The sequence below is a fragment of the Talaromyces marneffei genome, chromosome 1, assembly GCF_009556855.1.
Source record: "Talaromyces marneffei chromosome 1, complete sequence".
Lineage (NCBI taxonomy): Eukaryota > Fungi > Ascomycota > Eurotiomycetes > Eurotiales > Trichocomaceae > Talaromyces > Talaromyces marneffei.
In genome coordinates, this window is record NC_072348.1 from 2,668,992 (window position 1) to 2,690,230 (window position 21,239).

The window sequence follows — 21,239 nt, forward strand, 5'->3', positions numbered from 1 at the left end:
GAAGACTTCTAATCACAAGTAGGATCTTGTTGGAAATAGTGTATCCAAAAGAATAAAGACCGTTTTGTTGTTTCAGAAAATAGTTAATAGCAGTTAGATTTATGACTGATAAATTATGCGCGCGGCAAGCACAGGGCGGACCAAGACTAAACCCCACGGAGGAAAAGATCTCACAAAGCAAACTTGCTTAGTCTCTCACAACTCCCCGGCCTGGCTGCACGCTTCAGCCTCATTTGTGCCTCTCAACAGCCTATTGAGTCTTGCGGAGTACGCGATCCTTACTTCTCCTGTATTTTGTTCCATCTCGAATACTAATTTTGACTGTGAATAGTAGACTTCAGGGCCAAACTCAGCCTCTCAATCTAGCGTTCGACGGACGTTGCACGCCACTACGATACGAAAGATTCTCGAAATACTCCTCGTTCAACTCACAATCAAGACGACAGCTGTTCTCCTGGCTTTTTCGACAAATACAAAAGCTTGGTCCCTATGGCGCACGTTACTTTCGAAAGAGATGTCTCCAACATCTTCAAGCTGTGAAACGAGGAATTAAAAGTTATTGGATCTTTCTACGCGTTGCGGACTCTGCAGTCATTCCCTTGAAGTCTGTATTTTATTCCGCAATACTCCCTTCATTACTTTCGTTCAAGCCCTGTTGCATTTCTGTCTGCACCATGACTTCACAGGCTTCTGGCAGTAATTTGAACCGTCCTTCCTTTGCAAAGGTACTTGTGTAATTACTTTGACCATATGTTGTACATACTGACAACGGTTGTTCAGATTGTGGCCATGCCTGCGTTGCCCAAATCACAAGATAATCCTGACGGGTCCGAACATCAAATGGACGCTGATTTTGAAAGCCCGCTGCCAACTCAGCCAGGCTTCGAGGAACAACACGATGCACCGCTCGATGCTTACATACAAGGCATTGAGGATGGCGTCGAACGACTTTCAATGAATGAAAAGCATGAACTGGAGTTTTCTCAGTCATCTGGCGAAGTTCGTGTTACCGGAATGCTTCAGCGAGAAGCGTCGTTCGATGATGACCAAACCCATCTATCCAACAGTTCCACTAAGCCAACAAGCTTCGACTCGAAAAGCATGGCATCAGTCACCACATTTGCAATGGATGAAAAGGATTCTTTGCGGCCCGATGATAGTGCAAGCGTCCAGGCAGCTGATGAAGAGGATTCATTGTCTGGACCCGCATCTGGTGCCCCAAATTCCCTTACTGGTTCTGAGGCTGGTGTGAGGGCGTATCGTGATAACATCAAGGATGGTATCCTTCAGCGACAAAGAGGCGTGCTGCCTATGCCCATTCAGCGTTATCCTGATGGCGATATTGGAATCACAGGGGCCATCCCACCTGATTCTGTGGCTAATAACTTCATTCTTAGCAATCAGCCTGACTTTGTGCCTGGAAAGTCTCTCAATGGGTATGCTTTAGAACCTGACGAAAAGCTTCTCGAGGCTATGGGGTCACCCAAAGATCGCTTGTTCCTACTCCAGCTGGAGGAAATGATTCGTGACTTTATTCAAGACTCAAAGTAAGTGTCAATATTCGATCGTTGTCTAGGTAAAACCTTGTACTTATTCTATTGACTCAGGGAACAATCACTTGAATTGCCACCTTCCAATGCCTTTGGGCGTCTTCTTGCACACAAACTCGGAGACTACTATCACCTGACACATTTTGTAGACAACAATGTCACATCAGTGCGACTACACCGGACGCCATTCTGCAGACTGTCAGTATACCTCTGTCACCACTTTCCTGACTTGTTGTATGCTAACTAGGTTTAGTCCAACGCCGTTATCGCATCTGCGGCCTGTTGAATCCCATAATACGCCGCCACCTAATGCACCAGCTATGAAGATCATGCGTCGTAATGAAGACCGAAATGTGGGTGAGAATGGTACGACTGGTTCTTCAGGTCCGTCAATGCCCGTTTCAGAGGCGGGTGGGGACGGCGGTAACGAAGATGACCGTGGAGGATCCTCCGCAGGAGCTACACCGGCTAAAGACCGGTCAACGATGACCCGGGAAGAGCGTGAAGCTAAGTATCAAGAAGCAAGAGAAAGGATTTTCCGGGACTTTCCAGAATCCAAGTCAGTCGACTCTTCTGTTGGTGACAACAGCGCGAATATTTCTCGTTCAAGTTCGACAAGTGGCCGCAAGAAGAATTTTAGGCAAAAGACTCCCCACGACGACTCCTTTGAAGCAAGATCTCAATTTAATGCATACTATCCTGGGATGTCTTATGGAGCCAACACAGCATCAATGCCAATGAACAACGGAGCGACTTACGGCCAAAATCCTTACATGGCTGGTCCAAATGCATCATCTCCCACAATGAATTACCCACAAGGCACACCTGCTGCGAATGTCTACCAGAATAATGTGTCTCAGTATCAGATGAACACGATGCCTATGGGCCAGACCCATGCATGGCAGGGCCCTGCTGCGCCCCAGCAGTCTCCCTACCAAGGGTACGCTGCTCTGAACCAACCACAGACGATGATGGGACAGCAAGCCCAACCGGGCTCAATACCAGCCATGAACAACTATCCTGTCCCTAACCCTGCAGCAACATATGGCCCTAATGCATCGACACCTTGGGCAGGTCAGCCATATCAAAACAATTATCCCCAAGCTGTTCAACGAAATGCGCATTGGCCTAGCTACCCCTCGCACCCAATGGCTAACAATACCAATCCATATTCTTACGGCCAACAGATGTCCAATCAGCATTACCCGACGCCCCAAGGCCAAACCTCTCATCAAATGATGGGCAACTTCAACCGTACCATGTTCAACCCGCAGACTCGGTCTTTTGTGCCAACTGGAAACCCGACAACAAGTCGGTATACCACTAAAGGAGTGAATCATACAGGTGGTGTGGCATACAACAACCCCCAGTCGAATGTGCAGCGGCAGAAATGGTCTGGTCAAATGGACACCAGCGGCCAATCGATGGCTTATGGATCATCGTATCCGAATAATCGAGCTAATGGTAATACCACCAGCCCGAGCTCAATGCCTCGTGTTGCACAGCCTATGACCAGCGATTCCATTGCTAAATGGGGAACTCCGGCTCATCTTCCGCCCAAACCCCCCCCTTCAGAAGTTCGCAACCTTCCTGCACCAACATCATCTTTTTCGAACAACGGTGCCCCGCAGCACACTCAGGGAGGACCACTTGTCATTTCCGGAGGGTCTCCCAACGTGCCAAAATCCGGTCCAGACTAAAAGTTACCTTTTCGCTATTTTTGCATCTTGCGGTATGGCGTAGTAAATTTTATGATTACAAATGGAACAAGGGATTGGCTGTGGTAGTCAGTGTTTGAGATGCCGCGCCGAGGTGTACCTATGTATTAAATTTCGGGTTGAGCTGTGATGATGAACTCTGAGTTTCGATTTTGTGCATGGCGTCTTTAGAATGGTTACGTCAATATTTGTATGGATGTTCCTTGTAATCAGGTTCAATAGTCGGGAATACGACAAAAGTACATTTACCGATGCTCACTATAGTGTTGAACGCTGTCAATGAAGTAAATCCATGGATGCCTCCAGACACATAATTGTCTCGAACAAATACAAATCCGAAATGAAATGCAGTAAATAAGTAATCAACACACGCAGCCAATGATAATATACATATAATCTTAACACAATCCTCCCGTCTTATTGATCCCATCTGCCCTCATCCTTTTCTTTTCTTTCCTCTTTCTCTTGAACCTTTTTCTGCTTCTTCTTCTTCTCCGATTCTAACGACATCTTCTCAATCTCCTTCTCCAAAGTCTCAACACCATCCTTACGAAACCTCGTCACTTTCCGCACATTCAAAGCTGTCAATTCATTAAGAGTCTGAATTCCCTGCTCGCGCTGACGAGCTATGGCTTTGGCTGTTATTGCAAATCGCATATCCTTGGGTCCGTCGACGAGCTCAAGGATTGCGCTGGGGGCTTGATCGTCCTTTTTGGGCTCTACTCGTAGAACGCGTGTGTAGCCGCCTTGTCGTTCAGCGTAGCGTTCTCGGAGGGGTCCGAAGAGTTTGGGGAGGAGGTCGTGTGGTGTCTGAAGTCAGGAAAAGGTTAGCCTTGTACAATGGGCTTTTTGAGAGCACATCCTTTTAACAAGGAAAATTGGGGCTCATGATTAGAACATACGTAAAATATCGATTGAGCACGTCTGCGAGCATGTTCCGTATTCCTCTTTCCCAAAGTGATCAATTTTTCGGCTAGGCGTTGCGCTTCTTTGGCTTTGGGCCATGTCGTTGTGATGGATTCATGTTTGATGAGGGATGTGACGAGATTTCGCAAAAGAGCCTGTCGGTGAGAGGACTTTCGGCTGAGATGTCGGAATTTGGCTGCGCCTCCAGCCATTGTGATGTTGTTGTTGTTGAAAGTTGAAAGGCTTTATTGTGGTTGGATCGGGCGGACGATGTGGTAGGGGCGAGTGTAAATTCGAATTGAGGGACACACGGTTTGTGTGGCTGCTCAATTGCTTTCCTTCTGTTCAGTGATATTTCGTATTTGGTGTGCTGCTGAAGTTGCAATGTAAAACGACAAAGATGTTGAAGTCTAGCAAAGAAAGATTCCCGTCGCTGTTCCCTGATCTCGAAATTCGGCCAATCGGAGACAGCCTTGGCGCTAGATAACTCCGCCATCAGACGACTTGCAGATAAACTTACAACAACTTCTTCATCAAACAAGCTAAGCATGAACTGATTATAGAATCATGATTGCTATTCTGGAAACACTAGCTAGTGTACTGTGATCGTTGTCATAATTTGAGTTGCGAGGTTGCGACCTCTGCTAGATATGCTGGCAGTCTATTACCTCACACCTGTCTGATTACTTTCTTTCCTAGTCAAGATGGGCTTCATGGCTGGATTTGTATGTCCTCAATTACTCCTAATGGTTATATTACAGTTTTCAAATTTCTGACAATAATGAAAAGTTCGGTGGCTTCACATTGACAGCATCGGTCCTCTACCTCAGTGTCCAAGTCCACCGTTCCACCCGCCTAGCGCAACGAGATGCCATACGCGAACAGGTCGAAATCCTGAACGATATCTCCTCGCCTTTGGGCGCTTACTATCGCAGATTCGCCCAAGAAGACGACTCGCAAAAATCATCAATTGCACCACAACCGAAGAAACCCTCCGCAGAGGAATTACTCAAGCAACAATGGAATAAAGAAGTAGAGGCATTGGCGAAGAAGACGGTCACTGTACGTTGGCAGGATGTCACCAATACAGCCACGGAGGTCGCTAGAGTGATATCAGACTTGATGAAACGACAGTGATTAGTTCTTTTCAGGACGGCCGGTAGTTCTGTGTTTCAGAGGCATTGCTATAATGCTAGGCTGTTGGGTCGAAGGTCTTTCTCTGGGAATATTTGACAAGCGCAGGCGTATGGTGTTTTATGGTTGTTATGCAGTCTATCGTCCGGTGCCAGAATTTCTGTACAGGCTGATGTGCCGATAGTATTTAATTGTATGTTCAAAATATATTGGAGGATGTCAGACTGCGATATGTCTGTCTCTGTCAGGATACTGTAGCTGAGTTGAGACTTCCCCGTCGATGAATAAATAGCTTGGATATTGTTTCTCGATTCGTTGTCGTGACCGCTCATCCAGTTGTCGAATCTGACGTTGCGTTGAGGCTCTCACTTGCCGTATCATTCCAAATGTCTTCACTCTCTTTCCTCACCGCACGCATTGCCCGCGCAACTTCTTCCAAGCTTGCAACAACGTCTAAAACACCGTTGTTGACGCGATCGAAATACTGATCATTCGCCAGTCGTCTCTTCCGAGCCTGCTGTAGATCTTTCTCGGTTTCTGCCTCCAGTGCCTTATAAGTTGCAGTGCCGTCTGTAGTCGTTGTCGCAGCACCGTTGTCATGAGGTACACCACTTGGTTTCGGCGTCTTTGAATCTGATTGATCGTTGGTCTCCTTGCTCTCGTTTTCATCCACTTCATCTGCTTCATTTCTTGTCCAAGTCTGAGCTAACTTGAGCTGCTTCAAACGAAGCTCCTCCAGAGCGCTTGAATGTTCTTCTCCGAATACATGCTCCCCCTTGGTGGCACTTAGTTCTACTTCACCTAGCGTATTTTGCATTTCTTGCCATAGGATCTCAGCACTGTCGGTTTCCCTTGGTGACTGTGTTCGGCTTAGAAAGGGCGACAAGCTTCTGTTTCCATTTGGCGATAGACCAGACATTCTGGTTCTGGATCTTTGTAAGCCAGGCCGCTGTGCTGATGCTGGGCCTTGGTTTCCGGGCAGTAAGCCCACTTGCAGTGAAACACTTGACTCATTGCGAGATGGAGGTCCTTGAAATAGTGATGGTGGAGGAAGTCGTTGAGCGCTGAGTCGCGAGGTTGGTTTGGGCCTCGGTGAGAGAGACATTATTATCAACTAGCTGAACAAACTCAAGTTTGAAAGCCCCCTCTTAAGTTGCCACATCAAGCTCCAGGAGTGATCTTACTCACAGAGAAAGGAGGTAAATTAAGTCAGTACTACAGAGTAGTCAGTTATCGATAACAACAATGATAATGCCAAGAAATCGGAAGTATGGCCGAGGTTGTTCCGGCACTAACCCCTTCTGGCACTGGTGGCCCGCACTTCGCTTAGGGCACAAATCCACATTTTCACTTTACGCCTTGAGAACAGGAGCACATCGACGACCATCTTCGACTTTTCGACATCAACGACCAGCCATTAGGCATATCCATCTAGTCGGTAGGTTCACCATCCAGCACTCGATTTATACACGAAATGCATTCAGAACAAATTCCCGATCCTTTTTTTCTTTCCCAATCTCAGCCGCCACACAGAAAGTTATCGAAGGTCGTGACATCGTTCTAACTCTACTCTCACACAGAATTATCCGAATAATACCGCCAAGATGGGTAAGGGAAAGCCTCGTGGTTTGAACGCCGCTCGCAAGCTCAAGGATCACCGCCGTGATCAGCGATGGTCCGATCTGTCCTTCAAGAAGCGCCTTCTGGGAACAGCCTACAAATCGTCCCCCTTCGGTGGTTCCTCTCACGCCAAGGGTATCGTCCTCGAAAAAGTCGGTGTTGAGGCCAAGCAGCCCAACTCCGCTATCCGAAAGTGTGTCAAGGTTCAGTTGATCAAGAACGGAAAGAAGGTCACTGCTTTCGGTACGTTGTGTTCTACATTTAAAAGATCGAGGCTTGAAACCAGTATGCTAAACGATATATAGTCCCCAATGACGGTTGTCTTAACTTCGTTGACGAGAACGACGAAGTCCTTCTCGCCGGTTTCGGTCGTAAGGGCAAGGCCAAGGGTGATATTCCTGGTGTCCGTTTCAAGGTCGTCAAGGTTTCCGGTGTCGGTCTGTCCGCTCTCTGGAAGGAGAAGAAGGAGAAGCCTCGTTCATAAGCGAACAAATATTACGAAACGAAGGCTGGGGTCGACGGTGGGAGGAGGATGAAAAATATTGAGAACGATTCCAATGACATGTGCGAAAGAGAAGGGGCTTATACGAAAACATGCTCTTCTCTGGGATCGGAAAAATTCAACCATCATGTTGCATCAGGCATAATGATTCTGTATGCACAAGAATTTTCTCTTTTAGAAAGGTTTAAACGTTTCACAAGGATGGCGTCATGACTTGTACGGGATGGTTGAATATCTACTACATATTATGTGGAATTGATGTTCCTTAGTGTAGTAGCAGTTTGACTGCCAAAATACCATTGTTTATTGGTTTTTCATTCTATGTCTAGGTCGTAATATCTCTCTATAAGGAGGTGCTCATAAAATTGGTTCCATTTTTGATTTGTAGGGGTTATCTATTTCATCAGAAGGAGATATCTTCTTTGCGATAATGGTCCGAGACAATACGGTAAAGATATGACGGAGCATGGCCACCCCTGTAGCGGAAAATAAGTCAGTAAGATCATATGAGGATGGTAGGGAAAGGCTGAGCGGAACGTACAAGTTTGTAATGTACAAGTCAACCAACTCGGCAGGTACATAATCATAAAGTGGGTTTTCGACGTCAATCTTGTCGACCAAGTCCCCGTCTTCAAAAGGAATGACATTGCTGGCGTCGCCGTACTCAATGAGGGACTCAGTATTAAATGGATAAACAGGACTGAGTTTGTAGATACCACTGACGACAACTACTGGAGTTTGGTGAACTTTGGCCGCCCTAGCAATCACTCGTGTGCCCGCGGCAGCAACCAGGCCACCATTAGCTAGGACCGAGTGCGTGCCCAAAATGACTTTGTTGACTCGGGACATGATAGCAAAGACCGCGGAGTCAGGGATGACAATAACAGTGATTCCCAAAGCAGTCAACGGTTTTGTGAAGTTCTCCGCAGTAAGACTTTGATCATCGTTATCATTGTTACCGCTAACTCGAGAATGAGTTGCGACATGATTGTTGGGGAAAGACTCGGCATGGATGACGGTGAACTTCCTCTTGGTTGCGGCTTTGAGTAAGAACTTTTGAACAGTGGTGGATGAGGTATATGTCAAAATGACCTCGTTGGAATGGATGTGCTCCAGGGCGTAGCCTGCAATCTGATCATCAACCTGCCCGAGTTCGTCAATAATCTCGCCGATTCCGTCCAAAACTTCAGCTCGAATATCTTTGTGTTGGCCCTGTCCCTGAAACCGGCCTGATGGCGAGACGGTGCCTGGGGAACTAGGTTGAGGTGACTCTGCTTCGGGGTGCTGGAGGAGGCTAAACATGGAAATGACGGGGGCCGCTTGGGATGGCGTGGAAGATAGAGGGGGCCGAGAAGAAGATCGTTCTGAGCCTTCTTGACGGATAGATAAAAGGTCCTTGTCCTGCACAGGAATTGCGAGATCGTCTGCAACATGTGAGCGCGGAGGGGAGTGGCTTTCTGCTCCATGAGGGGTATGTGGTCGGCTGTCAGATCCAGCTTCGCTAGCAAGGAAAAAGTCTGCGTCCCTTTCGTCCTCTGCTTCGTCTCTAATAAGGCCTAGTACACGTCTGACGATATTTCCCACGACTAGTTCCCTGGGTTGGGCAACCATAAGCCGCCTACCCACACTCTGTACCCGCTCAATCAATTTTGTGGCATCTGTGGTTCGAAAGGCCGACACGACTCGGAGAAGAAGGTATGCAGTTGCTATGGCGCATGAACGTGACAGACGAATTTGTCGTCGCTTCAAGAGACTGCGTCATATTAGCCTCGATGCTTTCAACGTGCTTGCCTTGGTAAGAAGAAATAGGGAGCATACGATACTAGATTGTCGATCGATGTCTCAATGGGGGTCGTTTTTAGAGACTTGAGAAATGAGGACAACCCTGGAGTCAGGGCCGCCGAATTCGAAACCATCTTGATATGGTTTTGTGTTTCCTCCTCCTCTGGCTTTGGCGATTTCACTGTGAGCTGTTGAAGAGAAAAAGTTCAGATATTGCGGGAAAATTGTACTGTATGGAGCGGCCCCTCTTTGAATTTGAATGGTGAGTCAGACAGAACGGTTCCTCGCAGTATCTCGAATCGAATGAGCCTTGAACTAAATTCCGATGTACAGTACAGGAATGAAACGCTGTGAGACACAATTCTTCTGTCGTCTTCTGCTGTCTGGTATTTGCTTGTTGAATGTTGATGCCAATAGAAATGTGCGATCCCTTGAAGGCACTGCACGGCCTTAGAAAACTTGGCCCCAACGAGCAAGTGGCTCCCCACATCTCCGTCATCCGACCAGGGCGAGTTAGTTTGAGACCGTTAAGCAACCCAAGACAGCCAAACATCCAACAACCCCATCTCTGCGCGCTGCATGACTTAGTGCAAAATAGCGACCTCCTCCCTCTCCTCTTCTACGTGTTACCCCTCCTACACTCCCATTTCTTCTTTCCTCCCTCATCCGTCTTCAGTTCCCAGCTGTTGGGCTTCGGTTATTCGAAGGGCTGGCTGGTTTTAGGTACAGCCGTGGGATCCGATCTTGCCTGCCTGGCTAGACAGTCGGCGATTTATGCAGGGTTATCAGCTGGCGCATCTCAAGCTGGTCAAGTTAGCTGCAGGTATTACTTCCCCTAGAATTGATACTCGAATGTTGTAAGGCTACCTGGTACTGACATCCACTGGATAAGATTCCAGGGCCGATTCCTCATACCGTCAGCTCGTCCTCATGGCCGTTGCTGAAAGATGAACTCCCTGAATATCCTGTCTTCCCGAGTGATAGGACAGGCTCCCAATTCAAGTACGCGTAGCCGCTCTCACTCACAGAGCGAGACATCTCCCGCGAACCTCCACAACGACTTAGCAAAGTCTCGTTCATACAGCGAACAACAGTTTCATTACATCCTTCCCAAAGACGAGCAAGAGATAGACCCCCATGAATCCCCAGCGCTAGAATATGCGTATGATGGCTCGATAGGATACGACGAAAAGACCCCACTTCTCGATCAGCTGCAAAAGACTGCGCCAAACCGGTTCTTCCTTATTGCCCAAAGGCTTTTCGATGCAATCTACGAGACAATCCAGGCTATTCTTTCGACAATCGCAGCACCGGGTGTGTATGTCGCGCAATCGTTCCGAGATGATGATGGTCACTATTCACCCGTTGTTCCTATTCGCAAAGTCACTCGATATGTAGCGTTCCGCAATGCGGTGAATGAGCATTCGAGGTCCAAGAGGACTACAGCTTCGCATCGTCTTAAGGGGGATTACGAAAAGTCTGGACGAAATGGTGGATCGACTCGAAGATTGAGAAGTACCCCTTCTCAGTCATCAATCGCATCGTCTAATTCGGAATCTGATGGTGATCGTGACCGCGCCAGACCCAGTATTAACAACGAACATCGCGGCACCAAAAATAGATCTTCGGACAAGGAATCACTGGCAACAGACAACAATAATACACCAAGAAGGTCAATTCGCATTAAACTAAATAATGATGAATCTTTGAAACGCCAAAAGAGAAGGTCCCAATTAGCTGATGTCCCGCACGATTCGGCGGCCGGTGGGAATCCCTCACCAGGCGCAGTCATCACAGCAGAAAGCTTGAAATCACCAATGTCGCAATCCGCTTCACATCATCGGATAACCAAATACCCTCATGTCCCTGCTCCTCCGCGACCACTGGTCCCTGTTCGACAGCCTTCATATACCATGCGAACAACGGGACGTCAAGCGCCAACTAGAGTTCCCCAGAAAACCCTTGTTCTCGATCTGGACGAGACCCTCATCCATTCTCTCGCCAAAGGTGGTCGCATGTCTAGCGGTCACATGGTTGAAGTCAAACTAGCAACTCCAGTATCAGCAACTGGAGAGCCCACGGTCACCCGTGCTCCTCAACATCCAATCCTCTACTACGTACACAAACGGCCGCATTGTGATGAGTTCTTACGCAAAGTGTGCAAGTGGTACAAACTCGTCGTCTTTACAGCGAGCGTCCAGGAATATGCCGACCCGGTCATTGACTGGCTTGAGCAAGAACGCAAGTTCTTCCAGGCTCGCTATTATAGACAACACTGCACTTTGCGTAATGATGCATTCATCAAGGACTTGAGTTCTGTGGAGCCAGATTTGAGTAAAGTCATTATCCTAGATAATAGCCCCACGAGCTACATTTTTCATGAAGGTATTTCTCCTACCCATCGTCTTTTACTTGGGGGTAGAAGCTGACATGACACAAGATAACGCCATCCCTATCAAAGGCTGGATCAGTGATCCTACCGATAATGGGTTACTCAATCTCATCCCCATGCTCGAAGCGCTACAGTATGTGACCGATGTCCGTGCGTTCCTAGCATTGCGAAGAGGCGAAGCCGAGTCGTAACTTGCGTCCGCCATTTTTATAAAGTTGTTTTTGACATTTTGAAATCATTTCTCTTCTCATTGTTCGAATCTCTCTCCTGGATCCCTCCCCTCTTTCTGGCCGCAGAAGAGAAGAAAGGAGCCAAGAAATAAGATGCAAACAACCCCCCCTTTTTCTTCTATAAATGCATTTTATTTCATGCCCTCTGTTTTCTCAGCCTTATGCCGCCTTGTTTTTTTTTTCCGCATTGGTTTATCTTGATACTCATATGAACATACCCCCAATATTATTTGCTCTTCTTTTGTGGAAGAGATTTGTGCGTTTCCATTATCTGGTATTTGATCTGTTGTACATGCTCGTAGTTCGGCCTTGTGTCTGGCAACTATTAGGGACGTTCAGCAGCTGTAGAAAACTACTTGAGTGGAATAGGTTGCCCGCGAAGAAGTATTCCACAGCTGCTGGACGACCCTGGTGGCTTAAAAAGATGATTTGACTGTCGGCCTACCTCCGGAACTAGACAGTTGACCATAGAAGAACCAACCACGCTATAATGAAGAGAAGGCTCGAGATTCCATTTGACATAAAGAATCAGGAGCACTCCAAATAGACTAATCTGTGATCGGTTTTTTATTAATAAGAGCTCCCATTGTTGCTCATATTGATTTATGATGTTCTCTTTCTATAATAAACATTCCTTTTGTCTAAGAAAGTTACAACCCCTTGGCCGTCTTAACCTCGACCCACGACTCCTGCAACGCCGTAATGGCATTATCAATATCCTTTCTGTTAGGATCTGTAACGCTAACACCCATGTGTCCGAATCGAATATAGGTAGGCGCAATGGCCTTATGCAAACCACCCGCAAATACGACACCCCGCTTCAACAATCCTGGAAGAATTTCCGGTGCTGTTACGCCTTCAGGCAAGCGAATGGCTGTCATGGCATGTGCTTGGTTCTCGGGCTTTGTAGCGAGTTGAGTCAGACCCAATTCTGCAACGGCGGCCTTGACTTTATCGGATGTCTTTGCGTGGATTGCGAATCGTTCGGACATTGGCTTAGCCGTGATGCTGGTCAATGTTGTGTGAAGAGCGTGCACGAGCTGAGTTGGTGGGGTAGCAAAGTAGGAGGGTTTACCAGCCTCGTAGTTCTGCATTATAGGTAGCCAGTTGGCGATAGAAGCATAATATGAAGCGGGGGGTGTCTGGCGGGTCTTGAAGACGTTGATGGCACGACCTGAAAGCATCAAGATACTAAGACCAGGTGGGCATCCGATGGCCTTTTGGCTGGCGGTCAAAACGACATCGAGGCCCCAGGCATCGAAATCGATTTCTTCGCAACCCACACTGCAGACACCGTCGACAACAACCAATGTATCCGGGCTGACGCGGTGGACGAGCTCAGAGACGGCTTTGATATCACTCAACACACCAGTAGAGGTATCCACGTGTGTGATTGTGATCAGTTTGTATTGTTTTTGTTTCAAGGCCTCCTCGATCTCGGCGAGTGATGGGCGATCGCCAATTGGAGCTTTGAGTTGAGTCGCTTTTGCGCCGTAGGTCTCCAATGCGGTAGCGAATGAGTCCCCAAAGTATCCGGTATGAAGGACCAATGCTTCTTCTCCGCGCTCAATCAAGTTACTGGCGACGATGTCCCAGCCCAATGTTCCACTGCCGGAGATGATGAATGGCTGCGATGCGGGATCGGTGGTTTGGAAAAGTTTGCGGAGGAAGGTCAAGCTTTCGCCGAATGTCTTGACAAAGGCAGGGCCGACATGGCTCTCTCTGTAACAGTCAATTAGTGTAAGACATTTTAAGGGGATGGTAACTCCATGTGCTTCTTACGCATAATGGGACATGGACTGCAGGACCGCATCGTCGAATTCAATGGGTCCCGGGATGAGGAGGGTACTATGGGCTGGCTGCGAAGACATCTTGTTCTTGGTTTTGTCTGACTGCTTGGGAATAAGGTCAGAGTCGATCGCGGGAGGGGTTCGCTGGATAGGATTATATTCCAGATCGTCGGGCTCGACAGACAGTCTCTCGGACGAGAAGGGTGTGTTCAGTTCAGGCAACGGCAGCCGTTGGTCGAAATGTCTGGCAATGAGGGACAGGCGGGCATTACCATTGCCATTGCCATTGCCCCGCCCGGAGTGTGACGCCAGTTTGGCTGCTGATGGGATTGGCGGCCAAGAGGAGCGTTGGCCGCGGCAAATGCGATCGATTGTCACGATCTGGTGGGTGAGCACTGTGCAGAGGCCGGGGTAGCGTCGGATTGTACTACGAGAGTAGATGCAGAATATGCGTCTGTTTTGAACCGGAAAGAGGTAAACTATCCGCAATTCTGGGTACGAGTCTACGACTAACTAGTAACTGCTCCGTACAGGATTTGCTTTTTCTCCTTCTTTTCCCTTCTCCCCTTCTCCCCGTCGATTCAACAATGGGCATCGGCGCCGGCTCCGGGCCCGGTCATCGGCGTCCTCCATGGTAGAGTGTACTACGTAGTAGACTGGGCTCGTGCCTAAATCGGACGGACATTAGGGCTAGGGCTCCCCCGTCTTCTGTCGTCGAGCGATCTACTGAGTAACTACGGAGTAAGGTAAGTTACGGTACGTAGTAAACTTCTAAGGCAGAACAGGTTAGTTAGTTAGACTATCTCGTTGATTACATAACGGAGCTAGCTGAAGCTTGCTAAGTTAGTTAACTAGTTAACTAACTAGTTATGCAGCGCAGTCCAGAACAAGCAGACCACTGACGTTTGTCTCAATTGATGCTCTTGCTCTCGCTGCTCGATCTTGCAGCTGATTTATCAAAACAGCTGGGAATGGGCCGTTGAGTGTCGTATGGAATCAAGATGACCTCGCGTCTTGTGCTGGTCATTGGAGACCTCTTTATCCCTGACAGGGCTCCAGTATGCTTCTTATCCACCCCGCCCGCAATGTTGTGGCCTGCCGTTGTACATACACAAGCTAACTTGAAGCTCAATGCTCAATCTAGGACATTCCTGCACGAGTAAGACAATGACAAATCCTACAACATGTCTAACCATTGATTACTGAATCCTTTCGTCCAGTTCAAAAAACTCCTTACCCCAGGAAAGATCGGCCAGATTCTATGTTTAGGCAACCTCACAGATCGCGATACCTTCGAATTCTTCCGCCAAATCGCGCCAGACCTACAACTCGTTAAAGGCGACTTCGATGTCGACTCTCCGAACCTCCCCTTATCCAAAGTCGTGACGCATGGCAGCCTCCGTATCGGATTTACTCATGGCCATACCATAATCCCGCCCGGCGATGCCGATGCCTTGCTCATTGCGGCCCGGCAGATGGATGTCGACGTTCTTCTCTGGGGAGGCACACATCGTTTTGAGGCGTTTGAGTTGGAAGGACGTTTCTTTATCAACCCGGGCAGTGCAACTGGTGCCTTTAGTACGGGCTATTTCCCGGATGGACAGGAGCCGGTTCCGAGTTTTTGCTTGATGGATGTAGGCAACCCTCTTTGATAATTATCAACATATACAATCAGCTGACTTTTACCAGGTCCAAGGAGATGTATTAGTTCTCTACGTTTACCAGCTCAAGACTGACGCCAACGGGGCCGAAACGGTTGCTGTCGAGAAGGTGTCTTTCCGCAAGCAAGGTGCTCCCGCATCTTGAGTTGATTTGACTGTGTTTTGTTATGTTGAATAGATACCTACGTTTCTGCAATTTATGATTTACTATGCATTCTGCAAAGCCTATAATACTATGTACTTCATAGCCCTACAACAATGATGGACGAATCATCAGGTCTCTCTCATACGTAACAATGTAGAGTTCTGGAAGGCTCCAATAAACCTGACAGTCAATATGTAGATCATACATATATCAAAAACATGTGAAAGATAAAACTCTCAAGAAAAAGAAAGGACCCTTTGAAGCAAAGGATCAAGAAAGTTGATAACAATAGCTGCAGTATGAGGAGTCACCTCACTAAGCCCGAAATAGCAGCCCAAGTTCCGCCTCATTGGTGTCGCCGTTCAAGGAAAATAAAACTACTGATACCACTTAAAACACAATCTCCATTCAACCACCAGCAACTAGTCGTTCAAACTTCTTCCCTTTATTGAAGTCTCTTAATTATACGTGGACAAAGTATCGTCTTCATACCAGTGACAAAGAGGTGATTCTACGCCGCGTTGCGACCTTTCCTTTCCGTGAGGGAAAAACCTCTCATCCGCCTACTTTTATCCCACCCTCTAGAGGACAGGGAACGACACGATTCGCATATTCGCTTCCTATTCATATCTCATAATATCCAATTAAATCACATCACCATGGCTACAGAGGCAGTGGATATTCCAGAGGAGCAATTGAATGGTCAACCGCAGGGAGTTGAAGATGAGGTACGTCGGACGATTTCTGAGTCGAAATGCGCCTGCCTTTTGGGCACAACATCAGGCTCCTTCCTTTTCCCGTTCTGTCCTGCAACGCTTTCTAGAACTCAGGCTAACATCTCTTGTACAGGAGGACATCGCCGCGATGAAGAAAAGAGTCGCAGAAATGGAGTCCGAAGCAGCCAAACTACGCGAAATGCAACAGACCCTAGACGCCGAATCAGAAAGCCTACGAGAAGATAAAGAAGATATTGACGCTCGAAGCATATTCGTCGGAAACGTGGACTACGGTGCGTCGCCGGAGGAGATTCAGGCGCATTTCCAGAGTTGCGGGTCGATTAATCGCGTGACGATTTTGCTGGATAAGTTTACGGGCCATCCCAAAGGGTGCGTTTTCATTCTGGGTCCTTCGGCGATAAGGGAGGAGGGACTTTTCATACTGACTAATTTGATAGATACGCCTATGTCGAGTTTGCAGAGCCCAGCCTGGTTGCGCAGGCTTTGGTACTGAACGAGAGTGTGTTCCGCGGACGTAACCTGAAGGTGTGTACTTACCAGTCCTTGACTCTTCATTCCTGGCACTAACTGTCGACAGGTCACACCTAAGCGTACCAATGTACCTGGCATGGCCAGAGGTCGAGGCCGAGGCCGTGGTGGCCGTGGTGGCTTCGGTCGCGGTGGCTTCCCACACCGCGGCGCCTACCGTGGTGGCGGTGGTTATCGTGGTCGTGGCCGTGGATATGCGCCTTACTAAGGCCTTTCAGTGCTTGATGTTGCAAGCGAGGTAGATGTTGGGATATCATAGCAAGGAGGACATCCAGGAATGCATATGCTAAATGACACATCCATGATTCTGATATCACCCTTCTCTTTTTGTTGTGTCCATGGTCGAGGTTTCGGAGTTGAAGGTGTATGATATACATGTAGTTATCTAGTTACCAACTGTTTGGATCTGGTTACAATGGGCGAATGGGAATCAAAAGTCTGGGAATCGGTGCTTGTCATCTTTTTACACATGAGTATCTACCTGTATGTGCACTCATCAAATGGAAGAACCAGGTTGGTTTGATAGATTTTGTATGTTAAGGACGAATTACCAAGGCTGCTTTTAGCACAAGCGTGGTCAGTTTTAGTTTATCTCTACGTAGTAGACTCTCGACATAAAAATAGACACCGATCCTTGAGGAGACGTATCGCATGTCATGATGTCGAACATTACAAATCCAATACCATATATCATACCATGTAAGCAATAACATAGTGTACGATGCCTGGTATATTGGTAATCAGAATACGTTAACTAACCTATTTACAGTTCTAGATTTTAACTAGTTAAGTTTAATCAACAGTCAACCCCTCACCAACTCCTCTGATCCCATATTTCCTTTACCACTGATTCTGCTGCATTGAATTTTTCTTTTTTATCAGCAGGATGAACTTCTGATTAAATTTGCCATCCTTGATTTGTGGAGCTATCAAAGCCGCACTAGGTACTTAACACACTGTTCGAGTTTTGCCTTTGAGACACCAAACTAACAAGTACGTATCGGAACCATTACGGTCACCCCCTCTGCCCTGTTCATTGGCCAGAACTCACTCACGTCAACACTACTCAGCCCCGAACACCTCGAACATCAGAACAACCAAGCCACGACCGCTCTCATTATTCCCTCTCTTTTCGCTTCTTTCAACCAACTGATCAACGCAGCATTCAATAGATAATTTCTGGGACTGTTGGTTTTCTGGAATATACCGTCAATTACCCTCCTGGGTGTGGATGTTGTTAGGCGTTCCTCTTGACTGGCCCGGCTCCTAGGTCGCATCCCGCTCTGCCCGTAGGGCGTCATTATACGAAGGATGGGATCCAATCTTCCAGCGTAAGTGCAGGCCGATATTGATGTTGGTATATATGTCTGTTGTTCACGTGCTGACGACCATCGTGCTTTTGCAGTCAGCCAAATCTAAGGCTTACAAGTGAGCATCCGGATATCCGAACAACCTGTTTACGAGAACACGAGACCAAAAGCTAACGCATTTATCTTGACAGTCATTGCCGCTGACGGTCTATACAAGCGCGATGTTTTCCGTATGTTTTGCTCCGATCATCATATATACGAGTAAGCTTACAGGAGGTGATGTCTAGGATTCCCTGATCCTTTCGCTGTTGCCACCATTGGCGGCGAGCAGACGCAGACGACTACAGTTATCAAGAAGACCTTGAATCCCTACTGGAACGAAACCTTTGATTTGTACGCCCTATCATTTTTCTTCGAAAAATTTACTGCTTCTAACTAAACTGGACGTACAGAAGAGTCAATGAGGACAGCATCCTTGCGATTCAAATCTTTGATCAGAAAAAGTTCAAGAAGAAGGACCAGGGCTTTTTGGGAGTCATCAATGTGCGCGTCGGCGATGTGATTGATCTTCAAATGGGCGGTGATGGTAATTGATTGAAAATGAACCTCCTATCGATGCACTGAGACTAACTGGTCAATCACTCGCAGAAATGCTCACTCGGGATCTCAAAAAGTCGAATGATAACTTGGTAGTACATGGAAAGTTGATCATCAATCTCTCAACCAATCTATCTGCACCCGCCCCGAACCAGAACGGAGCAAATAGGCCACAACAGTCGTCGGCAAACCTGTCAGGACTCGTCCCGCAGGTTCAGACACCAGCTACTACACAAGGACAATCGTTTGTCGACGGAGCAACCCCGGCGTCTATCGCAGCAAGTTCAACAAACTCATTCACCCCAACCCGAGCTTCGTCCAATGCCCGACCAACGAGCGGCTTGTCAGCTCCAACTGAACCTCAGCCTAATGGTCAAGCAACACAAGGATCGAGAACGAATTTGAGCTCTTTTGAAGACAATCTGGGTCGGCTTCCAGCAGGATGGGAGCGTCGTGAAGATAACTTGGGAAGAACGTACTATGTCGATCACAACACGCGAACAACAACATGGACTCGACCCTCGGCAAATTACAATGAAAGCGCACAGCGGTCACAACGAGAAGCCAATATGCAGATGGAGCGTCGTGCCCATCAAAGTCGAATGCTTCCTGAAGATCGTACAGGAGCCAGTTCACCCAACCTACAAGAAGCTCAGCAGACGTCCACTCCCCCTCCAGGCGCTAGCACTGCGCCCAACGCGGCCAATGCTGCCTCAATGATGGCTACTGGTGCTACAACCGCTGGCACTGGTGAGCTTCCAGCTGGCTGGGAGCAGAGAACCACACCGGAAGGAAGGCCATACTTTGTCGATCACAATACACGCACCACCACTTGGGTTGACCCACGCCGACAACAATATATTCGCATGTACGGACAGAATGCCACTGGAGGCAATACCACTTTCCAACAGCAACCAGTTTCGCAATTGGGACCTTTGCCCAGCGGATGGGAAATGAGATTGACCAACACCGCACGTGTGTACTTCGTCGACCACAATACAAAGACCACCACATGGGACGATCCACGACTACCTTCATCTCTTGACCAGGGTGTGCCGCAATACAAGCGTGACTTCCGTCGCAAGCTAATCTACTTCCGATCCCAACCAGCATTAAGAATTATGTCCGGTCAATGTCATATCAAGGTTCGCCGTAGTAATATATTCGAGGATTCATATGCCGAGATTATGCGGCAGAGTGCCTCAGATTTGAAGAAACGACTTATGATCAAATTCGACGGCGAAGATGGTTTAGATTATGGTGGACTTTCTCGGTATGTTTATTATCAGTTTTTGCGTGTTTCATATGCTAATAATGATCCAGCGAGTACTTTTTCCTTCTTTCTCATGAAATGTTCAACCCCTTCTATTGTCTTTTTGAATACTCGGCACACGATAATTACACCCTTCAAATCAACCCTCACTCCGGCATCAACCCCGAACATCTGAACTACTTCAAGTTCATTGGCCGAGTTGTCGGTTTGGCGATTTTCCATCGACGATTCTTGGATTCTTTCTTTATTGGCGCATTCTATAAGATGATGCTTAGAAAGAAGGTCACACTCCAAGACATGGAGGGAGTTGACGAAGATTTCCATCGAAATCTGACATGGACACTGTAAGTCACATCGCCTTCGACCAGTGAATGACGCTAATTGGTGGTATAGTGAAAACGATATAGAAGGCATTGTTGAACTTACGTTTTCGATTGACGATGAAAAGTTTGGCGAACGAGACACAATTGATTTGATACCCGACGGAAGAAACATTCCCGTCACTAATGAGAATAAGCATAAATATGTCGAGTAAGTTGCGGCCACAATTTTCTGCTATCTGCAATTTCTAACAATCGACAGACTTGTTACGGAATGGAAGATTCAAAAACGTGTAGAGCAACAATTCAACGCATTCCTTTCAGGCTTCAACGAGCTCATCCCTCAGGACCTTGTCAACGTCTTTGACGAGCGTGAACTTGAGTTGTTGATTGGCGGTATTGCCGACATTGACGTGGACGACTGGAAGAAACACACCGATTACCGTGGATACCAGGAATCCGACGAGGTCATCCAAAACTTCTGGAAGATCATTCGAAGCTGGGACGCGGAACAGAAATCGCGATTACTCCAATTCGCAACCGGTACTTCTCGTATTCCGGTCAATGGATTTAAGGATTTGCAAGGATCTGACGGACCGAGACGGTTTACCATTGAGAAGTCTGGTGATCCTAACGCTTTGCCAAAGTCACACACCTGGTAAGTTTTTTTCCCTTGCTTCATGGGAGAGAGAGAGCCTATACTAATGATGATAGCTTCAACCGTCTTGATCTACCCCCTTACAAATCGCACGAAGCTCTTCAGCAGAAATTGTCCATAGCTGTTGAGGAAACTCTAGGTTTCGGACAAGAGTAAGATGTATAAGACAATGGTTTAGATTGGCCAGAGTGTGTGTGTGACATCGTGTCAGCGGAAAAAAAAGAGAGGAAGGCACAACAGGACGCTTCTTTTCGCTTACTTCCGGCCCATACTGACGATTATATACTTCGCGCTGCCAGAATGATTGTACGACAAGCATACTGTTTTTGACACCCTTTTTGCTTTGAGTTCTACTACTACGTACTACTACTACTACTACCCGAGAA

General features: G+C 47.5%; 12 protein-coding genes across 12 annotated transcripts; 8 read left to right on the plus strand and 4 right to left on the minus strand.

The window, feature by feature from the left end:
* Positions 1–115: 115 nt before the first annotated feature.
* Positions 116–3,250, plus strand: EYB26_000988 (uncharacterized protein; the record flags this gene model as incomplete). The annotated part of the gene is made up of 5 exons (XM_054260301.1): positions 116–267; positions 332–725; positions 781–1,547; positions 1,608–1,748; positions 1,804–3,250. 5 exons carry the CDS (start codon positions 116–118, stop codon positions 3,248–3,250), a joined length of 2,901 nt encoding a protein of 966 aa, XP_054116276.1.
* Positions 3,251–3,685: 435 nt separating this feature from the next.
* Positions 3,686–4,386, minus strand: EYB26_000989 (uncharacterized protein; the record flags this gene model as incomplete). The annotated part of the gene is made up of 2 exons (XM_054260302.1): positions 3,686–4,078; positions 4,171–4,386. The coding sequence occupies 2 exons, from the start codon at positions 4,384–4,386 to the stop codon at positions 3,686–3,688; spliced, it is 609 nt and encodes a 202-aa protein (XP_054116277.1).
* Positions 4,387–4,878: 492 nt separating this feature from the next.
* EYB26_000990 (uncharacterized protein) lies at positions 4,879–5,311 on the plus strand (the record flags this gene model as incomplete). Its single annotated transcript, XM_054260303.1, has 2 exons — positions 4,879–4,899; positions 4,964–5,311. 2 exons carry the CDS (start codon positions 4,879–4,881, stop codon positions 5,309–5,311), a joined length of 369 nt encoding a protein of 122 aa, XP_054116278.1.
* A 325-nt stretch (positions 5,312–5,636) lies between these two features.
* Positions 5,637–6,413, minus strand: EYB26_000991 (uncharacterized protein; the record flags this gene model as incomplete). Its single annotated transcript, XM_054260304.1, has 1 exon — positions 5,637–6,125. The coding sequence occupies one exon, from the start codon at positions 6,123–6,125 to the stop codon at positions 5,637–5,639; it is 489 nt and encodes a 162-aa protein (XP_054116279.1).
* Positions 6,414–6,553: 140 nt separating this feature from the next.
* Positions 6,554–6,902, plus strand: EYB26_000992 (uncharacterized protein; the record flags this gene model as incomplete). The annotated part of the gene is made up of 2 exons (XM_054260305.1): positions 6,554–6,746; positions 6,889–6,902. 2 exons carry the CDS (start codon positions 6,554–6,556, stop codon positions 6,900–6,902), a joined length of 207 nt encoding a protein of 68 aa, XP_054116280.1.
* Positions 6,903–6,912: 10 nt separating this feature from the next.
* EYB26_000993 (uncharacterized protein) lies at positions 6,913–7,412 on the plus strand (the record flags this gene model as incomplete). Its single annotated transcript, XM_054260306.1, has 2 exons — positions 6,913–7,171; positions 7,234–7,412. The coding sequence occupies 2 exons, from the start codon at positions 6,913–6,915 to the stop codon at positions 7,410–7,412; spliced, it is 438 nt and encodes a 145-aa protein (XP_054116281.1).
* Positions 7,413–7,833: 421 nt separating this feature from the next.
* Positions 7,834–9,346, minus strand: EYB26_000994 (uncharacterized protein; the record flags this gene model as incomplete). The annotated part of the gene is made up of 3 exons (XM_054260307.1): positions 7,834–7,906; positions 7,972–9,183; positions 9,249–9,346. The coding sequence occupies 3 exons, from the start codon at positions 9,344–9,346 to the stop codon at positions 7,834–7,836; spliced, it is 1,383 nt and encodes a 460-aa protein (XP_054116282.1).
* A 285-nt stretch (positions 9,347–9,631) lies between these two features.
* On the plus strand, positions 9,632–11,795 carry EYB26_000995 (uncharacterized protein; the record flags this gene model as incomplete). The annotated part of the gene is made up of 4 exons (XM_054260308.1): positions 9,632–10,035; positions 10,105–10,148; positions 10,197–11,597; positions 11,653–11,795. 4 exons carry the CDS (start codon positions 9,632–9,634, stop codon positions 11,793–11,795), a joined length of 1,992 nt encoding a protein of 663 aa, XP_054116283.1.
* Positions 11,796–12,484: 689 nt separating this feature from the next.
* EYB26_000996 (uncharacterized protein) lies at positions 12,485–14,257 on the minus strand (the record flags this gene model as incomplete). The annotated part of the gene is made up of 3 exons (XM_054260309.1): positions 12,485–13,556; positions 13,617–14,051; positions 14,139–14,257. The coding sequence occupies 3 exons, from the start codon at positions 14,255–14,257 to the stop codon at positions 12,485–12,487; spliced, it is 1,626 nt and encodes a 541-aa protein (XP_054116284.1).
* Positions 14,258–14,625: 368 nt separating this feature from the next.
* Positions 14,626–15,430, plus strand: EYB26_000997 (uncharacterized protein; the record flags this gene model as incomplete). The annotated part of the gene is made up of 4 exons (XM_054260310.1): positions 14,626–14,682; positions 14,769–14,783; positions 14,845–15,258; positions 15,314–15,430. The coding sequence occupies 4 exons, from the start codon at positions 14,626–14,628 to the stop codon at positions 15,428–15,430; spliced, it is 603 nt and encodes a 200-aa protein (XP_054116285.1).
* Positions 15,431–16,089: 659 nt separating this feature from the next.
* EYB26_000998 (uncharacterized protein) lies at positions 16,090–16,903 on the plus strand (the record flags this gene model as incomplete). The annotated part of the gene is made up of 4 exons (XM_054260311.1): positions 16,090–16,158; positions 16,280–16,536; positions 16,605–16,692; positions 16,745–16,903. 4 exons carry the CDS (start codon positions 16,090–16,092, stop codon positions 16,901–16,903), a joined length of 573 nt encoding a protein of 190 aa, XP_054116286.1.
* A 1,103-nt stretch (positions 16,904–18,006) lies between these two features.
* EYB26_000999 (uncharacterized protein) lies at positions 18,007–21,009 on the plus strand (the record flags this gene model as incomplete). Its single annotated transcript, XM_054260312.1, has 10 exons — positions 18,007–18,026; positions 18,101–18,123; positions 18,197–18,235; positions 18,293–18,398; positions 18,458–18,591; positions 18,654–19,875; positions 19,926–20,219; positions 20,269–20,406; positions 20,458–20,853; positions 20,910–21,009. The coding sequence occupies 10 exons, from the start codon at positions 18,007–18,009 to the stop codon at positions 21,007–21,009; spliced, it is 2,472 nt and encodes an 823-aa protein (XP_054116287.1).
* Positions 21,010–21,239: the final 230 nt, after the last annotated feature.